At 42.4% G+C, this 20690-nt stretch overlaps 2 protein-coding genes across 10 annotated transcripts in view; one reads left to right on the forward strand and one right to left on the reverse strand.

Annotated features, from left to right (window-relative positions):
* The window catches only part of LOC147259952 (uncharacterized), a 42281-nt gene extending 31283 nt beyond the window's left edge, over positions 1 to 10998 (reverse strand). For all 9 annotated transcript variants that reach the window (XM_086206222.1, XM_086206221.1, XM_086206226.1 and 6 more), the window contains exons 1-3: positions 10715 to 10998; positions 2736 to 2837; positions 607 to 809 (exon numbers count right to left, since the gene is read on the reverse strand). In XM_086206222.1, the coding sequence (XP_086062348.1) occupies positions 607 to 809; positions 2736 to 2837; positions 10715 to 10753 (344 nt within the window). In that variant the 5' untranslated portion in view covers positions 10754 to 10998. The remainder of the gene's footprint in view (positions 1 to 606; positions 810 to 2735; positions 2838 to 10714) is intronic.
* A 6584-nt stretch (positions 10999 to 17582) lies between these two features.
* Positions 17583 to 18827, forward strand: foxb2 (forkhead box B2). The gene has a single exon (XM_086205315.1). The coding sequence runs from the start codon at positions 17583 to 17585 to the stop codon at positions 18546 to 18548; it is 966 nt and encodes a 321-aa protein (XP_086061441.1). The 3' UTR covers positions 18549 to 18827.
* Positions 18828 to 20690: the final 1863 nt, after the last annotated feature.

Below are 20690 nucleotides of genomic sequence, written 5' to 3' on the forward strand. Positions count from 1 at the left end.
TTAACCCCCAAAAAAGGGCAAGGATGATTGCATCATGGAGACTAAAGGAGCTTAGACTTCAAAACATTCTGAGATTGTGGCAAAAAAAAAAGCAGCGTTGCCATCATAGACGGTATGTATGGCTGAATATGGCTGTGCAGCTGCAATGACTTGTCATGCTGATGCAGTTGCATTTATTTGCAAACTTGGTCTGTTAACTTCTCTTTGAGTTTCAGCATTGTTGTCACAGATGTAGTGACCCCTGACCCTGTCACATCCCCACTGCCTCTACGCTGCCCCTACTGTTCATGTGAGTATTGCATGGGGGGGTCACAGCATTCATTTCTGACGACATGCACATCAAATGGATCCAAACGGCGAGGCAGCTCTCTCTCTCTCACACACACACACACACACACACAGAGGCAAGTGCATGTACACGGATCTCCATCCTAAGAAACAAAACTTGTTTTAGTATGTCAATCTCCCATTAGATTTTTATACCTGAACGGGTTTTAGGGACACCATTTTTAAAAAAAGCTGATGAGGAAAGTCATTCTTATTCTGACACTTGCAATAAACTGACCTGGCAAATTTGACTTTATTCCCCCATGTAAGCATTTTTACCTGTTTAGCAAGCCATCTCTTAGCAGTGTGAGTGAAAGTTTTCTCGTGTGATGAATTTTCACCAGATCTACATCTTCCCTCCACAGCAGTGAGCTCTCTCTGATTTTTAACCTCTTCAGATACTTCGCCGTCTCTCCAGGCAAAACAGCATCACGTTGCCTGTTGCACAGCACGGGCACACACACGCCACTGGATGGTTCACTCTGGAGCAAAGACATGCACAATACCTGTCAAATGTAAATTAGATGCTCCAACAAAGTAAAGCAATTAGTTCAATATGATCGCCTTACCATAACATTAGACATATATGAAGCAGTGTTGCATTCATTTGCACCAGAAAAACCCATTTCCAATGGAACAGATGCTTCTTCCTGTAACACTGGATGTTCTGTCCACGACACTGACGTAAGATAATTTTCATCAAGTGTGTCACAGGACAACCCTCAGGTTTTAGGAAGTTATTAACAAATAGCGTTTATGTCTAAAGAGATTAAGATGGTGGATTTTAGTTAAAAGTATGTTGTGAGAGAAATTGAGACCTAGACCTACACATAGGTCTAGATCGTACAATTAAAGTGAACATATTTGTGATGGTGAGGTGGATCAAACTGTGCAGTATCTTCATTTTATCACTCAAAGAGGAAAAAAGCCTGTTTCTCTTTAACCACGTCAAACGCTCCTCTGCGAAGGTTGCCTCATACATCAGTGATGGAGGGAACATTCCCTCCCATCTGTCACTCCACTGTTAATCAGAATGTGCAGCTGCCAAGGGAGCACTTAAGCTTATATGCAAGCTTTTGTGTATTTCCATTAAAATAGTTGTCTGCTGGGCAAACAGCCACATTATGGCCATAAGAATCTTCACAGTTTGCAAATGATTGATGACTGAAAAATGAGGTGTCTGAAAGAAATCCTCAGAAATATGAAAGGATTTGTGCCAATGGCTGCCAGCGTACATAATACATCAACACTCATCAAACACCAGTGTGTAAGTAGGGATTAGTTTGTGATGATAGCCATGTCAGGACGTGTAAGGTGATGTGGGATTTAGGGACTGCAGAGGCAAAAAATATATAGTCAGATTTATTCAAAAATCAACTCAAAATTGAGTAGGCTAAACCGTCAGGTTTGGCACCTTGGAGTTTCTCAGTGTCTTTTCTACTTTATTATCATTTTTCTGTGTTTCCATGTTGTAATTCTGCAATTTGTGTCTATATTGTACAGTGAACTAAAGTGTAAAAACACCACTTCACATTTGTAAATGTTTTATTTACTTACGTGAAGGACCAAATTATTTCAAGTACATGTTACAATGTTTAACACAATGCACCAAAAAATGTGTACCAGAATACCAGCAACACTTAATAAAAGACAAGACTTAAGTTTTTCCTTTCAATAATGTGTTTCACCACCATTTATATTGTCGTAATGTGGTGTAACTCCTTGTGCTATGTTGTTCCATCCCTCCATAGGGCTGTAGGGATAATCCAAGGAACAGGAATATGCTAACGTCCCCGCTGGTTGAGAGAGTCCCACTGATGCTCCATGGAGGACACGTCTGGTGAGCAGGGACACCACCAGAGAAAACCCTCGACAAGTTAATTGATGATTATGAGATCTTCGGTGGGTGGGCTATATGCTGAATACTTCAAGTGTGCCGTCAACTTTGTCTAACTGGCATGGACTGGATTTTGTTCCAAGTCCAGCCATCATTCACTCTGGTACTGTCTGAGACGCTGACAAGTGACGAATGTGGAGGATTTGGGATAAAAACACCAGTGTAGTGATTGTGTCTTTTAATAAGCATCTTGATGTTCTGCACCTTTGCAAGAGATTGATTATTTCAGTCACGATGAAATGCTTTGCAAACAATAGCATAAACACATTTATAGGCCAAATTTGACAGAAATAAGATCTTTTGAGTGTACAGAACAAATCTTGGAAGTGTTGCTTTGCCCCACAAATAAGTCAAATCAGTATTTTTGTTCAAATATGACTTTTAAACATCAGTGTATCCGAGAAAAGGGATCCTATTGTAACATTTTTCAGTTTTTACTGAAGTGTCTTATTAACATCTGGGCACATAAATCCTCTAAGAGTATTCTGCATGGAAAACACGTCGACATTACCTGGCTGAGGTGCAGCGCCAAGCACAGTGTTGCAGCCACAGTGTCAACATCTGGCTCTGGACCTCCTAAAACAGCATGAACCGAATCCTCTGACACATCTGCCTGGAAACACACACACCCAAACAAACAAGGTTAGAGTGTCTGCTAACTAGTATTTCATTTCTATTAAGTTTGAATCAAACAAAGTCTTCCGTTGTCGGGAAACAAAAGAAGACGGTAATTTGATATCACATAGAGGGGCTGTAGCATTTTGAAACAAAACCATGCATTAATAATGAAACCACAGTGCTGCAAGGGTAAGCCCAGGCACAAAAAGAATTCAACATTCAATATTTTAAACGCATAATCGGTAGTAACAGCGGAGCAACAGTGTAAATTAGGCAGAGAAACACATTCCGGGGTAATTCCAGAGTTAAACGCATTAACAGAGAAGTGATGAGTTTCATTAATTCCACTAAACAATGCAGACAAACACTCCTCATTTAGGTTAAGTGGACATTAATGACAGATCCATTACAGAGATTAAACATTCATCTCTGGGTGAAAAAGGGCAGAAAATGATTTTCAGAATGAGATTCTGGTATTAGATTTTTATTCCTTTCAATATGGCCTCTATTTATGAAACCTGGTTCAAGTGGTGTTATTCAGATTACAGGTATGTGAGGAACCTATCAAAAAGTCATTTAACATCCGTCAACAAGAACAGGACACTCAACACCTTATAACATTTAACGACATGCCTCCTCATTAATTAAACTTCGCTGAATGAAGCATCTTTGGCAACTTTTGCACAGCCCCCCACAAGCCCAAATGTTTCGTGCCAATCCATAAAGTTTCATGTAGAACAGTCCAATCCTGCCCTGCAGCCTGAACTATTAATCAACAAGCAAACTGGAGACATAATGAATCTGGTGACTATCTGTGCTTCATCTTAATGGGCTTGTAGGATGCAACAAAGGAGCATGAGAGAGGAGCACGCAGTTGTACAGCAGGTAAGAGGTGTTGCTAATTCATGTTCCCCGGCTAGATTCTCACCGGTAAAGCTGATGCTTTACTCATCACGGTTAAACTATTTGTCTAACAAAGGTTTGTGTCTTAGTCCAACATCTTGTGCAGCAATGACTCACAATTAATTCACTTTTTTATTTTATTGCAGTCTTTATTTGAAAGGGACAGCAGTGTAAATACATCTGTAAATATGCTGGAGTTGGCAGAATTTCTAATCTCCATCTGCAGTTCCTTGTTTCTCTCCCGCTGCTCCTCCCACAGACCAAAAACATTCATTTAAGGTAACTGAAGCCACTAAACGGCCTGTTGAAATGAATGGCGCAACCTGCCGCGACATGCTTTACATCTTAAACCAAACAAGTCAAACTCCTGGTTATCGTTTAAAACAATTAAAACGTTGAGCTTTTTCACGTTTATTATTCGAAAACCAAACCCGAACATGTAGCTCAGCACGTGTTGATAATCAAACATACTATGGAGTCTGGCCACCAGCCGGTGTTTAATGTCATGGGTAGATATGGTTATAATGTATAAAAAAATGGGGCAAATGTTTCTGTTAATGAGCCCTTATCAATTGGGCCAGTAGATACATGAAATGAGGAGGAATAAGAGACTGACGCACGAGGAGAGGTGAGGGGTTAGAAGCCACTGATTAGAGTAAAGCGGAGCGAGATTGAAGGAAAGAGGGTTCATGAGGAAGGAAGCTAAAGTACAGGGAGCATGGCCACTGTTGATAAGTCAGACATGTAGAGGAGGCAGGGAAAAGGAGAGCGGGGGAAATGGGGGAGAAGCAGGTGAAAAAATGCGATAGGGAGAAGAAAGGAGAAGGAGAAATTAGATGAGCGAGAGTGAAAATGTGAAAAGAAGGGGAGAGAACACGAACGAAGAGATTGGGGTGGAAAGATGAGATGAGGTGTGTGTGAGAGAAGAGGAGGCCAGTTCCTTTATGGAAGACAGAGAGAGGCAGAAGAAAAATCAATAGCCACAGAGAGGAAGCGATGCATTAGTGGGAGAAAAGGCCACCCTGAGTCAGTTCCACTGCAGCGAGCGTGTGCACGGGCATGCATCGCCCATCTGATATCCTTCAATCGGAGAGCTCTCTCACACATTCAAGCCCTCTCCTCAATTTGTACAGTTTCAGTGTATCGCTCTGAACTGAGATTTACTCTTACAGTAAATGCTCCTCGTTGCCAACTGTCGTGTCAATATCATAAAATGTATCCTGAAAACATAAATGTTTACATTGGCAGGTTTTGCAACCACTGGAGCCTGTTTGAAGACATTAAATGTGAATGAGTCACCACTGCATCACAGCACGAACACAACAGGCCAACTAATCATAGCTATGGGGGGTCAAACTCACCTGAGCAGCGTGTCCTCTCACAGTGGGAGAGAAATAGCAGCTCAAGGGAAATCCTATTGACATGGACCAAATACGAATCTCTACTGAGAAAATCTGGGCTGCTTTTCCTGAGCCACAATACCACTGTTCACCAAATCCATAGAAACGCAATAGATCGGCTGATATGAGCCTATCTTAGATGTTCGTGTTGGATAGAGCCTGGCGCACATCAGCAACTAATCAGCTGAGCTGACCAACCATTAATAGGACAATAGCTGACATGAGCACTTGTTTCAGAGCATGCAGCATGGCTTGGTTCTGAAATAATGTACATCCATCCATCCATCCATCCATCCAGTTAGCTATCGAATTTCCTCCTCCTAACAAATCTTGGCTGATTGTTCAGTCAAAAGCTAAAATAGCTGGTGTAAAGTACTGCATGTTTCGTTTAAAACAGGTCATGCACAAAGAAAACCCTAAAAAGGCCTTAAAAATCACATCTCTGCATCTTAATAAAAGTCCAGGCCTCTTTTAAATAAATGTGTGATAGAAAAGATATTTTTGAGTGAGAAAAGCTTGAATCTACAATCAATTCACAACAATTTAGGTCTCAACGATTCTGAGGATGACACGTGTGGCTCAAGTTCAACAGATCAGGCTGGAAAACAACATATTCAGTTACAAACGTGTATGTGTGTGTGTGCACGTGTGTTAGTGTGTGGACTGAAAGGGCCTGATGCTGGAAGTCTACTCAGCACATTGTTTTATCTCTGTAGAGCTCAGACCTCAACAGCAGAAAACTGTGTGAGAACCAGCTCACAAAGAGCCAACGCAATTAGAGGTATGGATGCGCTGGACGCCAGCCATCTGTAGAGTAGAAAGAGACAGAGATGAGGGGGAATGACAGAGGGAAGACAATGTCTAGCACCCCGCCCTGCCCGAAAAACAAAACAAAACAAATAACAATGATTCATCCGAGTTTATAGTGCCAGGAGACAGAAATAAAGTGTGTGCATGTATGTGTGTGTATAATAATCATAGCATGTGTTACAGTTTAACTGCGACCTCCATGACGCTCATCAGATGCTGTCCTCATCGCCCAATTACCCTGCTGCGCTCTGATCAGCAGGTTTGCATGTTTGATCTTCTCTTCGCCTCCACTTTCCCTGCGTATATGCCAAGTACATCCTAGATAAAAGCTCTTGCTAATCTCACTCCAGACTGGCTGTGTGCATTGTGCTGACAGACACCAGTGTACATGAATTAACTCTGCCATGGCCTCAAATATAATTATCAATGTACAATACAGTATAACTCAGAATTCATGGAAGAAAGCAAAGCAGCTAATATAAGCAGATATCAAAATAAACTTGGAATCTTTATATCATAGTGTGTCCTTTTTAACGTCACTCCAACTTTAAATTGTTGTTTATTAGGGACTATCTATTTTGGAGTTTTAGCTAATATCCCCATTTAGTCAAAAGACAATACACACACATACATACATACTGTATATATACATACATACATACACACAAACACACATATATATATGTATATCGTAGTGTGTATTGCCTATTGATTAAATCGGGATATTCGCTAAAACTCCATACATATACATAGAGAGAGAGAAAGAGAGAGAGATAGATATACACGTATATGCATATATAGATATATACATGTGTATTTAGATATAGATATATATCTATACACATGTACACATATATACATGTATATATACACACACACACACACACACGTGTATATATTTATACAGGAAACATTCAAACATCTCAAGAGTGGATTAAACTCAGGTCTTTCAAGAAAGATGGAGGACAAAATTTTTAGGAAGAAGCAGGAACAAATCAAAGGCTACGGCGCATTATTTGATTTACTAGCATTGTGATGTCCAGCCATTGCGAGAACAAAAGCCTCAAGGTTGTCATCACGGTTGTCTTCGGAATAATCATATAGTTTTTGATGATAGCTGTGTGACATGCTGTCACAAAATCTGTCTCTGACAACAATGATGATGTCACAACGCTCAAAAAGTATGCAGTCAGAATCCTGTCAACTCAGTCGGTCCTCTCTTTCATGTCGGTCTGTCATCACAGCTCAGATGTCTTGCATTAGTTCATGATCTGTCATCCTAACTGAGACATCATCTAGGACTGTCATCATCAATTGGCAACATGTCACAACAGAAGACGTTACATTGGTTTGACAGCCAACATGACTCACATGACAATGAAAATAAAATAATAGCAATAATAATAGTAATAATAATAAAACTGACACTAAGGTCAAAAATCACGAAAATCAAAATGGACAATCCTCTGAGAGTTACCAAGATGCAGCCAGCAAAGAAACCTACAGTGAGAGAGACCGACTCTCCGGCTTCCAAGAAAGAAGCACGGATAGATGCGAGGATGGCAGCACACGTGAGGAAAGGAGCAAGGAAGATGGCAGATGGAAGACAGACAGCAGATGGAAGGAAGACGACAGACGTGAGGAAGAGGGCAAAGGTGACGACGATAACGGCACCAAAAGTAGGGAAGAAGGCAGATGCGGGGAAGACGGTGGACCAGAAGGAGCAGGCAATTAAGGTCTTCATTCAAAAGCTAGTTCTCCGAGCGTTCAGAAAAGCCAAGGTGTGCTCTTCTGTAAATGAACTCCAGGTCATTATTGATCGATTGTCCACGGCAATATGCGCAGAATTCCGGTGGCTCAAATATGACACAAAGCCAGAAATGTTTAAGGATAAGGAAAAGGCCATATACAAAGACCTGTGCTACATTTGCGGTGGTGCTGAGATTGTGCTGATGCTGATGTCCTTGGAGGAGTCAGAAACCGTGGCAATCATTGCTACGCTTCTGACAGGACACCTCAATCCTCCAAAGAAACAAAGCAAACTTAGCAAGCTCATCTGTTTCACAGGCAATGCCATCACCAAGATGTTCACATGGAAATAGAAGACCTAAGATATTTAGCTGGGGAGGGCAACTTTTTTTGTTTTGTTTCCATCTGATTCATGTCTCAACTACACAGTCTGGGCTTCCTTGCTGAGGCTGCTGCCCCCACGACCTGGATAAGCGGAGGACAACGACACGACACTCATGTCCTAACTATTTCAGAGTATTCTGTTCAGAACTAGGCTTGTTATTTTGCAACAAATTCAAATATTACGACCTCCTTGTTATTATACTATTGCAGCAATCATATGTGAAAGGGGGGTAGGACTTTTTGGTATCATAGACCAATGAGGCTGAGACACTCTACCTGTATGACATGCAAATAAAAACATCAATCAATCCATCAATCTTCTTTGACTGGTCAGACTTTTCCAGGCTCGATTAGACAGGCAGAGAATCGGGCTTAATATATCAGGATTTCTTCTTGTAACCACATTATTGGAATCTTGAATCAATATTGTGTCTATATGTCAATGATGTTTATTGCTTGATGCGTGTTGTTTTTACTCTGATTCACACAGATACTATGCATCACACAGGGGCACAAAGACCTCAACAGTCTCGCTGAAAATTGTTGGCTTTTTACAATGTCTCGGTGCATTGTGTCATCTAGATGTGTGTCAGAGTCTTGAAGGGTAAGATATCCATCCCTAACAGTGAGGATAGCGGTCTAAAGAACCTAAAATAACTTAAAAGGGAGAGTAAATTGGACTTTCTGATGAATGATCTTCTGCTTCATGGTATGCAACAGAAAGCTAAAGGTGCACCCAGCCTGTAGGATCACAAAGACTTCAATGAAAATGAGAATAATGATGTAAAAAAATAACCTTCCATCAAATATTGCAAATCACACCTCAATATCAGTCAAAATGGCTGCAATGAGATCATTTTTCAGAAACGTGCAGAGGATGGATCCTTCCTGTTCTGACGGTTCCTGTCACAGTCAGTGGGTTTTTATGAAATGCTTGAAGGTCGGTAGTTAAAAAAGCTTGAGATATTTTCATGTGCTTTTTTTTCCTACTGCATAATATACATTCGTAAACACAACACTTCCATTTTTTAAGCTTTTACATGCAAAAGGCTGATGATAACAATGGGCTAAACTAAAGTTGTGACTGACGTTTAACTTCATCCCACCACAGTTAAAAACAACGTGCAGAGTTTAGTTAAAGTGACATTGAAGTGCATCAGTGTCGTGGTTTGATGTTAGCATTGTGACTTCTAATATTACATTTACAGTTCCAAAATCATAAAAGTGATGTTCGTTTGTGAGAATTTTTGTTTTGCAGAATAATAAGGTTTGAGTCTCATCAACTTGTGTTTGCTGCAAAGCTTATTAGCAATAGGATTGGTGTTTTGTTGAAGGAACCCATGGAGAACATCCAGGTTGGCATAAAAAAAATACGACATCCCTGCAGCAAACTTTTGGAAACATTACCTCTGTAAAAAATACACTACTGTTGATTAAAATGCAGTCTGAAGGCCTCCCACAAAGTCCAAAGAATATTTTCAGAGTAATTAATGAAAATGTGTAGCTCCACCCTCAAATTTGACAGGTTCTCCTTCAGCCCATGTTCCACCCTTCTACCAGTTCTTATGCCAACCACCTCAGTAGTTTGAGCATAATCCTGCTGACAAAATTAAAAGTAATGGATATAAACCAGGCAGCACGGTGGTGCAGTGGTTCGCACTGTTGCCTCACAGCAAGAAGGTTCCGGGCCCGAGTCCCGGCTCGTGCACGGGATCTTTCTGTGTGGAGTCTCCATGTTCTCCCTGTTCCTGCGTGGATTCTCTCTGGTACTCCAGCTTCCTCCCACAGTCCAAAGACATCAAGAGGGGACGAGGCTGATTGATACTCTAAATTGACCGTAGTGTGGTCACTAGGCTTCAGCACCCCCCCCCCCAACCTTAACAGGAAAAGTGGTAGAAAATGGATGGAGGGATGAATATAAACCACAACGTACTAAACACAATGTACTAACAGCAAATATGCAAGAAGGCCCGACAAGCAGCAATGCTAATATCAAACAGGACATTGAGTCATCGCAAAGAAGCTAAATACCAGTATAAGTCTTTAGAACATGTACTGCATCTGATGATACTGTCCATGTAGAAAGAAAGAGTAGTTAGGGTGGAGGTCTACAGAGTGTGTGTAGTCAAACAACAACAACACACAAATATGTACAGAGGAATAAGCAGAATAGCTTAGCCAATAGTTGCATCACACATCACCACAATACCAAATACACAATTGCTCCACACTCATTTAGTCTATAGAAATTAGGCAGTAATGTGTTTGTTTACATGAGGATTTTAGTGTGAACACAAGCTGTCACTCCAGGATGAAATACTGAGTCAGTATCTGCAGGGCAGCCAGGGAAGGACAGCAACTGGCTCCTTGTCACGCCTCCTCCTCATTAGAAATCAGCTCTTCGTTCAAATGATGATTCTGGAAACACGACCAGCTTATTGTATTGGCCCACACACGCTTTCCGTTCCCCCTATACGGCCGTATTGTCGATCTACAGGTGCTTGGGGGGCCTGAAGAGACGTCAGAGGCTTTATCAGCAACAGGAACACCGCCTGTAGCACAGCTGCCTCTCCGTCACGCTCTCATTCATCACCCCCACAACCTGAAGCCGAAGGCTCTCACTCACCCCCAGTCTGCCCTCGACCATCCGCAAATACTCTTCCATGTCGGCCTGCGTCGCCACGGTGCCGCTGCAGATCTCTCCATAGACCAAGTTTCGGACGTGTATGTGTGTGTTTGTGTGTTTTCTCCCTCTGCTGCCGAGTGAATCCCCCGCTGCGCTCGCACTGCAGCACTCTGCTACTGTGTGTGCCGTCGGTCCTCCCCTTCTCGACGGGGTGAACCCTGCACGCCGAGCAGTGGGTGTGACGCCAGGAAGGGGAGAGCCGGCGGAGGCGCGCTCCGTGATTCAACCGCGCTCCCTGCGGTAACGTCCCCCTCCCTCCCCTTTAAACCTCCCCCTCCTTACACACGCACACACACACACGCACGTAAACAAAACTGTCCCGTGCAATACCGCGTCTCGACGTCCACCACCTGGAGTGAATTTTAAATAGTGGCGTTTCAGGACGTCGGACATCGCCCTTTTGCAGGGTTCTGCTTTGTAGGAATAAGCCAATAACAGAATCAATGCAATGCTTTTCATCGTGTGTGTGTGTGTGTGTGTGTGTGTGTGTGTGTGTGTGTGTGTGTGTGTTGTACTCCAAAGTCCAGCACTAATGTGAAAGGAAACTTCAAAGGTCTTGGTTATGGTTAAGTTATTTATTGGTGTGAAGGTGTGAATGTGTTAGGCTGAGGTCAGCGCAGCAATCCTTACTTGAACATTGGACATTGCATTGGCAGGTTGGTGTTTATACCAGAAAAGGTCTTAAATTAGTAACAAAAAACAAGAATAGCAAACATTCATTTCTTTATTCAGTTTCTAGGGCTGCGACCCCTGTCTTATCCAACATTAGCAATCTTTAATCTTATACTGAGTTGCCCACTTGGGAACCACATTGTCCTCATGTTTAGTGTTCTCCTTTCCAGCCTCTTTCTCTAACCCAAACCAGGAAAAGCTTGAGTAAACTCCATTTGGAAATTTTGGCTTATGCTTGCTAAGTCCCCATAATAAAAGTTATCACATTTTACAGTTTGGAATCTGAGGACTGAGAACGGAGTTGGCGAGGCCCCGGCTGGGTAGCTCTGATACGCCTCGTCAATGCTACAGTACTTTCTATCGCTTTTAGTCTGAATGCACTGTAGCTTAATTTTTACAGCAGTGAAAATCTCTAAAACATGTTGTGGTTTCCTGTTTGGAGATGCTCTGGGCTTAATGGAAACTGCCTTAGTGCACCGTCTGCAGGGAGCCAGTGGACTTTGCTGTCTCAGATCATAGTCAAGTAAGAAACAAACAACATGACTTCCAGCCTCAGTCTTCACAATAAGCCCCCCATTGTTGTTTTAACTGATCCGGCACAAGTTCAGACCAAGAGTAAACTTAAAATGTATTAAATGTAAAAAACAAACAAACAAACAAACAAAAACAACCCAGTGTCCAAAGATGGCTGCTGCCCTTCAATCTAAGCACCAGGACATGGTAAACATACTTCCATCATATCCCGTCTCTTGTAAGTATTAACAATGCTAAATCCCCCACTCTGGAGGATGCGGTCGTGTGCCATAGCCCAAGTAGTGGTCAGGATGCTGGGACCTTGATCAGAGGGGTACTATACACTCAGAGACACACAGCTAAGGGTGATGGGGGGAAAAGATTTTGTGCTTGTTAAATAATACATGTCATAAGATGATACACAGTATGCAGAAAAGGATGCACAAAGTAGGAACACACACACACACACACACACACACACACACACACACACACTTTCAGCTCTCCCTGACTGAGCGTGGTTTATTTCCCAGGTTGCATTTCATACAGCTACAGTCCTGTAGTTGTTAAAAGGAAGTTGGTATGAGACGACCTCTCAGAGCTGTGTGTGTGTGTGTGTTTTTGTGTGTGTGTGCGTGTGTGTGTGTGTGGGGGGGGGGTTAACCTATAGAGCTGGAGAGCATCTTGTCCCTGATGCGAACACTGATAGGCTTTGTTTCCTGAATTATTTAGTGTTAGTGGAGATTTGCAAATCTTAGCATCCCCCAGAGCCAACCTGATATTATAGAAATGATATTTGAAATGACCACAAGAAAACTGTCACAACCTCTTCCCTAATGTCAGTGAAATCCCTGGTTCAACAGCATAATACTCTGGGAGGTGGTTGAAGTTTTGTAGATTTGAAACCTTCATTTAAATTTGAGGGCGCCACAGTGGTGCAGTGGTCAGCACTGTTGCTTCACCGTAAGAAGGTTCCAGGTTGGAGGCCTGGCTCAAGCACAGGATCTTTCTGTGTGGAGTCTCCATGTTCTCCCTGTTCCTGTGTGGGTTCTCTCTGGTACTCCAGCTTCCTCCCACAGTCCAAAGACATCAAGAGGGGACGAGGCTGATTGATACTCTAAATTGACCGTAGGTGTGACTGTGAGTGTGAATGGTTGTCTGTCTCTATGTGTTGGCCCTGTGATGGACTGGTGACACGTCCAGGGGGAACCCCACCTCCATCTGGGATAGGCTCCAGCCCCCCGCGACCCTTATCAGGAAAAGCGGTAGAAAATGGATGGATGGTTAAATTTGATTCAGTTAGGGAAAAAAAAAAACACTGGTGGGGTTAATGTTGTGAAATTGATGTTATAAATGGTACTTGATCAATTTCCCTTTGGGGATCCATGAACTATTTGACACCAAACAGCAATCAAACACCGTCTCATGCTGCAGGGTCCAGTATCTGCTGGCTCCAACCACCACCCCACCCTTCCTCTTGATGTGGACTAAGGTTTCAACAATGGTATCACGGCCAGTCACATGACATTGAACCTGGGAGTCAGTGTTCCCACCACAAAACAGAATCCTGATTCATTTATGCTGGTAATTTGTTTACTGGGTGTTACCATGTAATTTTAACCCATTATGTTCCACAATGCAATGGTGGTTACTTCTTGTATAGTCTGTGAAATTGCCCTGCTAGCGCACTGACATGAAAACCTGACACTCGCTGAAGATGAACTAAAGAATGGAAATTCATCGAACCAATCACACACTGTATCACTCGAAAGTTCATTTTGATGGTCAAAGGTTACTGTCACCTCCCCTGAACACGATATCTTAAGGACGCCTTGAGGAAATATCTATAAAATAAAATACATAAATCCACTGAGATTCATGGATGAGCTGAAAAGATTTTAGCGGTCAAAGGTCACCATGAGTGGCGTCATACACCCACAGTGCGATATTACTATTATAATCTACACGTCAGATATTGTCACCAAATATTATACACACTATATGCTTATTGTTACTCTGCTGCTCTGCTATCCACTTATTGTGTCTGTCTGTCCTGGGAGAGGTCAAAGGTCACAATCATCTCACAAAAAACTTTTTTTCTTGAACACTTCAAATTTGCCGTGAATAATTGAAATCCTGAAATAATTTTGGTGATCGAAGGTCAAAGGTCACAGCCAACTCACATAAATACATTACCTCTGAAATGCCTTGGGGGAATTTCTCCAAATTTGCAACAAATGTCCATTGGGATTTATGGAGGAACTGAAAAGATTTTGGTGGTCAAAGGTCACCTGCACTGCAGATGGACACAATATGTCACAAACACCCTGAGGAAATTCTACAAAATATAAGTATTGAGTAAGACTTGGTGAGGAACTGAAAAGAATTTCGTGGTCAAAGGCCAAAGGTCACTCTCCCCTCAGATGAATCCAGTGCTTTAGGGACACCTTGAGGAAACCCTAATATATTACAACTATCTTGTGAAACTCAAGGATGACCTGAAAAGATTTTGTTGGTCAAAGGTAAATAAAAACATACATTGTGGAGGCATTTGATTGTCAGCAGAAAAAACTTACAGTGGCCACAGTGTTTTTTTTGCATAAAATTCAAATATTTGGGGAAGTATTCAATGTAACTAAGAGACGTTAGGAGTGCCACAGTGATGAATAACAGAGACAACATGACAAACTTATCAATGCAGGCACATTGCAGTTTTCCATCAGTGTTCCTGCCTGCTCGCTCTTTTATGGGGAAACAGAATGATCTGTCGTATTTTTCCTCTAAATACAGCATCTGCAACACATCCTAAACTGGTTTAATTTTGCATTGAAAACAATAGGCCTTGCTAATTGATTTTAATGGCTCTCTCCGCGACGATGCGCCCCTTATTACTTGGAGAGAGGTCTTTAAGATTATTATTATTAGTATAATTGCCATTACCCCCACACTTTCCCTTTGCGAATGGGAGGCAGAGAAAGAATATCTTTGCCCTTAAGCTGAACAAATAATTATTAGAGACAGGAAATAAACAGACGACCGTCACCGACACACACACACACACACACACACACACACACACACACACACACACACACACACACACACACACACACACACACACACACGAATGCCCCACCTTGGTAGACCCCCTCCTGGCCCCTTATTCCCTCCGCCGCCCTCTGCGTGCATCCTGCCGCTTGTAATTTATGCAAAATTAATTGATACATCTTTTATAATTGATGTGCTGTAAACTTAATGAGTAATTTATGTAATTAGTCAATTAGGGATAATTCCAGCATATGTTCCGTATGCCCAGAAGGTGTGCTTTACAACTAGTTATTTGTCCAGGAGTTGGGTGCAGGCGAAGACCGCCGTAGACTACTTAATTAATTTTGTTATGCAGATCAGCCATGGTGTCTATTTAACGGCCCCCTTTGTGAAAACAGATTTAATATTGATCTTTCCCGGGCGTTTAAAGAGGATGCTTTTACCCGTGTTGGCCTCAGAGGGCCTCAGAGTTTCAAAACTAATTTTTCAGGCGCCCAGAAAACGATTATGTAAAGAATAAAACAAAAGCACAATAACAGTATGCACTGTCTTTATTTTGCAATGAATATATAAATGTTCACCCTTTGTCACGTAAAGTGGCACTAAAAAGTGATTTCTTGCAATTACACGAGCATCTTAAAAATATGCTCTCCGTCGCCACAGTTGACCTTTTGAGTGGGTTTGAAGGGCTGAGATATAACGGGAGAGATACACTGGCTAATTAATTGACACAGTTTTGAATATTCATACCTAATACAGCGCTCTTGCCCTTAATTACATTGTTGGACTTCTCTCCTAGGAGGCTAAATCACGGAAGGCTTAATTATTGTAATGTATTCTGGGGCCCACCGGGGCACCGGGGTAGACATGAGCTGTCAAGGACCCAGTCATGACACCTGGCCAGTGAAAAAAATATACTGGAAGTGGAGCAGCTTTTGTTGTTCTCCGCTGAGCAGAGCTGAGAGCGCGATGAAGTTTGTTTACATCCTTGTAGGATTCACCGGAGAGCGTTTGAACAGACAGACAGCCGCCGGACTCCCCTCTCAGCAATTAATCAACAACAGCGCCTCTGTGTGTGTGTGTGTGTGTGTGTGTGTGTGTGTGTGTGTCTGTGTGTGTATGTGTATATGCGTGCACGCAAGTGTGTCTGCTTGTGCAAATGAGAGCAGAAGAGTAGTGCATTGATGATTGTGCGCAAAAAAGACATGATTTATTGTTTGCAAAGTCTGAAAGTGCAGTCATGCAAATTTGAGAAAGATGTTCTAAAATACATTCCTTAAAATAAGATAGTCATCTAGACTTATGGTACGGCACAGTTAAAGATGTTCATTTAAAAAAAAAAAGAAAGACAGTAAAGCGTTTTTTTGAAACTTTTATGGCACATTAATCCTTAAAACAATAATTCACATAAGAAGTTTTTTTGGCCTCTCAAGTTCTCACAAACAGATGTTGTCAGCTCACATTTTTTACCTCCTGCATCACTCAGTAACCAAGTAAGCTTGAAGCTATTTGCTGATGCATGACTAACAATGGCAACAGTTGCAGGTGCTCTGTCACTACAATGCAGGTCAAGACAAGCTGGCGCATTCGGTTGAACCATTTCATTTAACTGCACGTTTATAGTAGCGATGGACTGGAAGTGTTGTAGCATTTTTGTTTTTGGCTTAATATATGTGTATATATCTCTTTATGCATTCTGGAGTCACAATAAAGTAAGAAAGGAGAAAAAAAAACCTCAAATGGGTCTTGAGCTCACAGGTCAAGGTTCATGGTTGCCCTGAAGACGTCATGAACAACAAGACGATTAATAACTTAGAAATGAATGATACATTAAGGTTTGGTATAAAAAAAATCAGACCTTGGTTGCGGCTTGATTGGTAAATAGGAGATTAAAGAATAACGCACCACCCACCCTTCATTTTTATTCATATGCTATCTGTGTGTGTGTGTGTGTGTGTCTCTCTCTCTCTCTCTCTCTCTCTCTTACACACACACGCACACACACACACACACACACACACACACACACACACACACACACACACACACACACAGTCCCCTGATCTCCCCCGACGTGTCCCCTAAGTGTCTGGATAATAGGCACGAGCCAACGACCTGCGGGGGTCTTACAAAAACGGCGCTCCAGTGGAGCATCGCAAGGAGGAGGAGAGGAGCACACATCGGGCGTAGAGAACAAACTTCAGCCTCTTAAACCGCCGCGCAAACTGGAAAATTGAGAGAACCTCTCAACTTTTACGCACAGACACGGACTTTTACGCACGAAACCAAATACGTCCTCTTGTAAAGAGACGCATGGGAGAAACTTTCCTGTGATTCAGAAGCCTTCCAAGGATCTTACCTGGGGACATTCAAGCTTTCGGTGGCCGCTGTATTGATTGATATAAATCCTGCACCTGTTGGAAGAGAGATCAGATGGCTCAGAACTTTGGAACAAATATGTCGGATGGAGACTGATAAGAGTGTGACGTTAACTCTGTGAGTAGGCCGATATCAAGTTTGTAATTTCAAGGATTCGTATTTAACACTTCAAACGCCAAGAACGCAGTGAGCAGCCATGCCCCGTCCCGGAAAGAACTCCTACAGCGACCAGAAGCCCCCATACTCCTACATCTCCCTGACAGCGATGGCTATCCAGAACTCAACCGAGAAGATGCTCCCTCTGAGTGACATTTATAAGTTCATAATGGACCGATTTCCGTATTACCGAGAGAATACCCAGCGGTGGCAGAATTCCCTGAGACACAATCTTTCTTTTAACGACTGCTTCATTAAGATCCCACGGCGGCCTGATCAGCCCGGAAAAGGCAGCTTCTGGGCTTTGCACCCGGACTGCGGGGACATGTTTGAGAACGGCAGCTTCCTGAGGAGACGGAAGCGCTTTAAGGTGCTGCGTACAGAGCACATGGCCTGTAAGAGCGCACCGATGATGCATTACTTCCATCACCATCACCACCACCACCACCCGGGGAGCAAGCTCGGCACAGCATCCAGCCACCACGACCACCCAGCCGGCCCGACAAGCGCCGTTGGTCGGTTGCCGCATTTTCAAGGTTACGGGGGCATTACTTGCGCTCAGCCCGGCGGGTTTAAGCACCCCTTTGCCATAGAGAACATTATCGGTCGGGACTACAAGGGTGTGATGGCCAGCGGGCTCCCTCTTACCTCGGTCATGCACCACCTGGGTTACCCGGTGCCCACACAGCTCAGCAGCGTTGTCAATTCCATGTGGCCGCACGTCGGGATGCTGTCTGAGTCCGTGGGTAGCGTGTCTTTGCCAGCATCCTCCGAGTACACACCCTTCAGCGTGTCAGCTAAGGGCCTGTATCATAATGCCAACGGGCAAACGCTGCCCGCCGTTCCTGTCCCAATAAAACCCACACCGTCTTTGGGTCCCGTGCCCGGTCTGACTGGGTTGCAGTCCGGCCCGGCACAGCTCTGCGCTCCAGCCTCGGTGATGGAGAAAAGTGATCTGTTGGAGGGGAAAGGCAACCCTCTACACCCGACTCTCCTGCTGTCTTAAACGGGTAAATTTTGGATCACTTTTGAAAGAATATTCATGTCAGCGTAAGTCAGTTAATGTGCAGATGTTGGAGAGGTTTAAAAACTAAGGTTAACATTGTGCCGTGTAATGCTTTTTTCATTCTTGACTTCAATCATAATTTATTTGCACAGTTTATGAGGGCATTTACCACAAAGTGTAATGTGGCACTGATAAATACAATCAGAGAAGTTGATGCGCTAAACCCAAAGAAAGTTTTGATTTATAGGACAAACGGTCTTAGACCTTTTTTTTTCAAACGCAAACCATCAGCTGTGTGTTTACTTTTGGCTCTCATTTTGCTATATTATCTGTTATTTTAATTTATGGCGGGCCTGCCTGCTAAAAAAAAGTAAAGGCCTTCATGTCTTTGTTAAATTGGCCTGTTTAACCGTTTGTGTCACTGTAGCATCAAAAATGATATGCTTGTATTATAACATCATTTATCTGAATATATTTATAAAGACCTTACAACCGAAACTTCTCGAGTGTCTTAGTTATTTCACTGATTTATTCAATTAATCATCTCTGTGTGCAAACAATTGCTTGAAAAAGACGGTGAATTCCTTTACACACAGTGGCTCTTATATGAGTTACTTAATTTCAACGCTGGCCGGTATAACCTACACGATGTCAAGTGTTTCCTAATACTTACATTTTAAGGTTGGTATGGTGTTAAAAAAATATTCATATTAATACAGATTAAAAATTGTACTGAATACAAAGTACAATTAGACTAAAAGCACTGCTTACTTTCCACTGAAATAAGTAATATGTTAATTGATTAAGTTTTGTTTCTTTTCATACATGCATCAGCAGTCAAACATTAAAGTTGAACTTTTTAGAAATATTCCAACCTATAAGTCCTGACTGCAGCAATTCATGGGTGGAATAATAGTTCTATGAGTATTTAATGTTTGCTGAATAACATATATAGAAACAACACCATATAATCAACACTTTGATTGTAAAAGTCCTGGTTGCTCGTCACTTAAATAAGATGAACATTGGTGTTTTCAGAGGCATTTTAGAGATGTGAATACTGACAAATCCTCAGGAAGCATGCCGTGTTTTACATTCTCACGAATGCAACACAACAGGTTCCTGAAGTTGAGAGATACACATCAGATGTGAAAAAAAAAACTTTAAAAAACAAATGTCTCTGTCAAACTTACATCCAAAATCATATGAGTTGTGACTGATTTTTACATGTGCGCAGCAGTGGGGAACATGGAACGGGCATGTGTGTGTGGATGCCTGTTGTCTCCAGGAGAGGAGTGAAGGATAAGATGGATATCAGCAGCCAACCGTCTGGGCTGCAGCCTGACGACTTCAAACGCAGGCAGGATGACCGGATCAAGTTTTGCTCTTTTGTTTGCTCTGTTTAAATGTAGCTTTGAAGCTTGTCCTCTCCAGCTGCATAAAGCGCCTGGTTCAGCCCACTAAAAATGACTTATATTCAGCCTCCCTGTGCCCTGTTTAGCATCCCAAAGGCTCCTAAAGCCGACACTATTGTCACACCAGCCTCTGAACAAATAATTGAGATGCACCAGTGGAGGAGAGGCGTGGGAGTGAAAAATTAAAACCTATTTAGAGTGTGATTGCTAACGAGCAGAATACATATACAATCGACTTCCTTTATCCTCCTAATCTTTTAAAAAAATCTTTAGTCTGTTTGCCACATTTTAAAAATTTTGTGATATACAGTGTAGATGTTGCTCTCTTTTTTTTTCTTTTTTTTTTTTGCTGTTTTGGTCCAGCTCCTGTTAGTGCACCTGATGTGATCTCTTATTTGTCACCACCTTCTCCAGCTCTTCTGCACATGAACAAATTTTCCCACACACTCCCTGCAGGGTGTCTGTAATTCCTATTTAAAGGGAACTAAGATTTCTACAGCATGACAAAAGTGTGTGCGCTCGTGTGTTTGTGCATGTGTGTTTGCGTTCGTGTGTGTGTCGCTTTAATTCCCTGATCAGCGGGCCTCAGTGTTTTTAATAGCCCTCACTGCATTAGTGTATAATTAAATGCCGCTAATTAAGACACAATAAGAGGAGTAATAATGCAGCCATTATTACCCTCCACGATCCTCAGTCTTCACAACACTGGAGTTAGATGCCTCTCAAA

The sequence above is a fragment of the Aulostomus chinensis genome, chromosome 6, assembly GCF_037954235.1.
Source record: "Aulostomus chinensis isolate RoL2024-O1b breed Wild chromosome 6, RoL_Achi_v1.0, whole genome shotgun sequence".
Classification (NCBI taxonomy): Eukaryota; Metazoa; Chordata; class Actinopteri; order Syngnathiformes; family Aulostomidae; genus Aulostomus; species Aulostomus chinensis.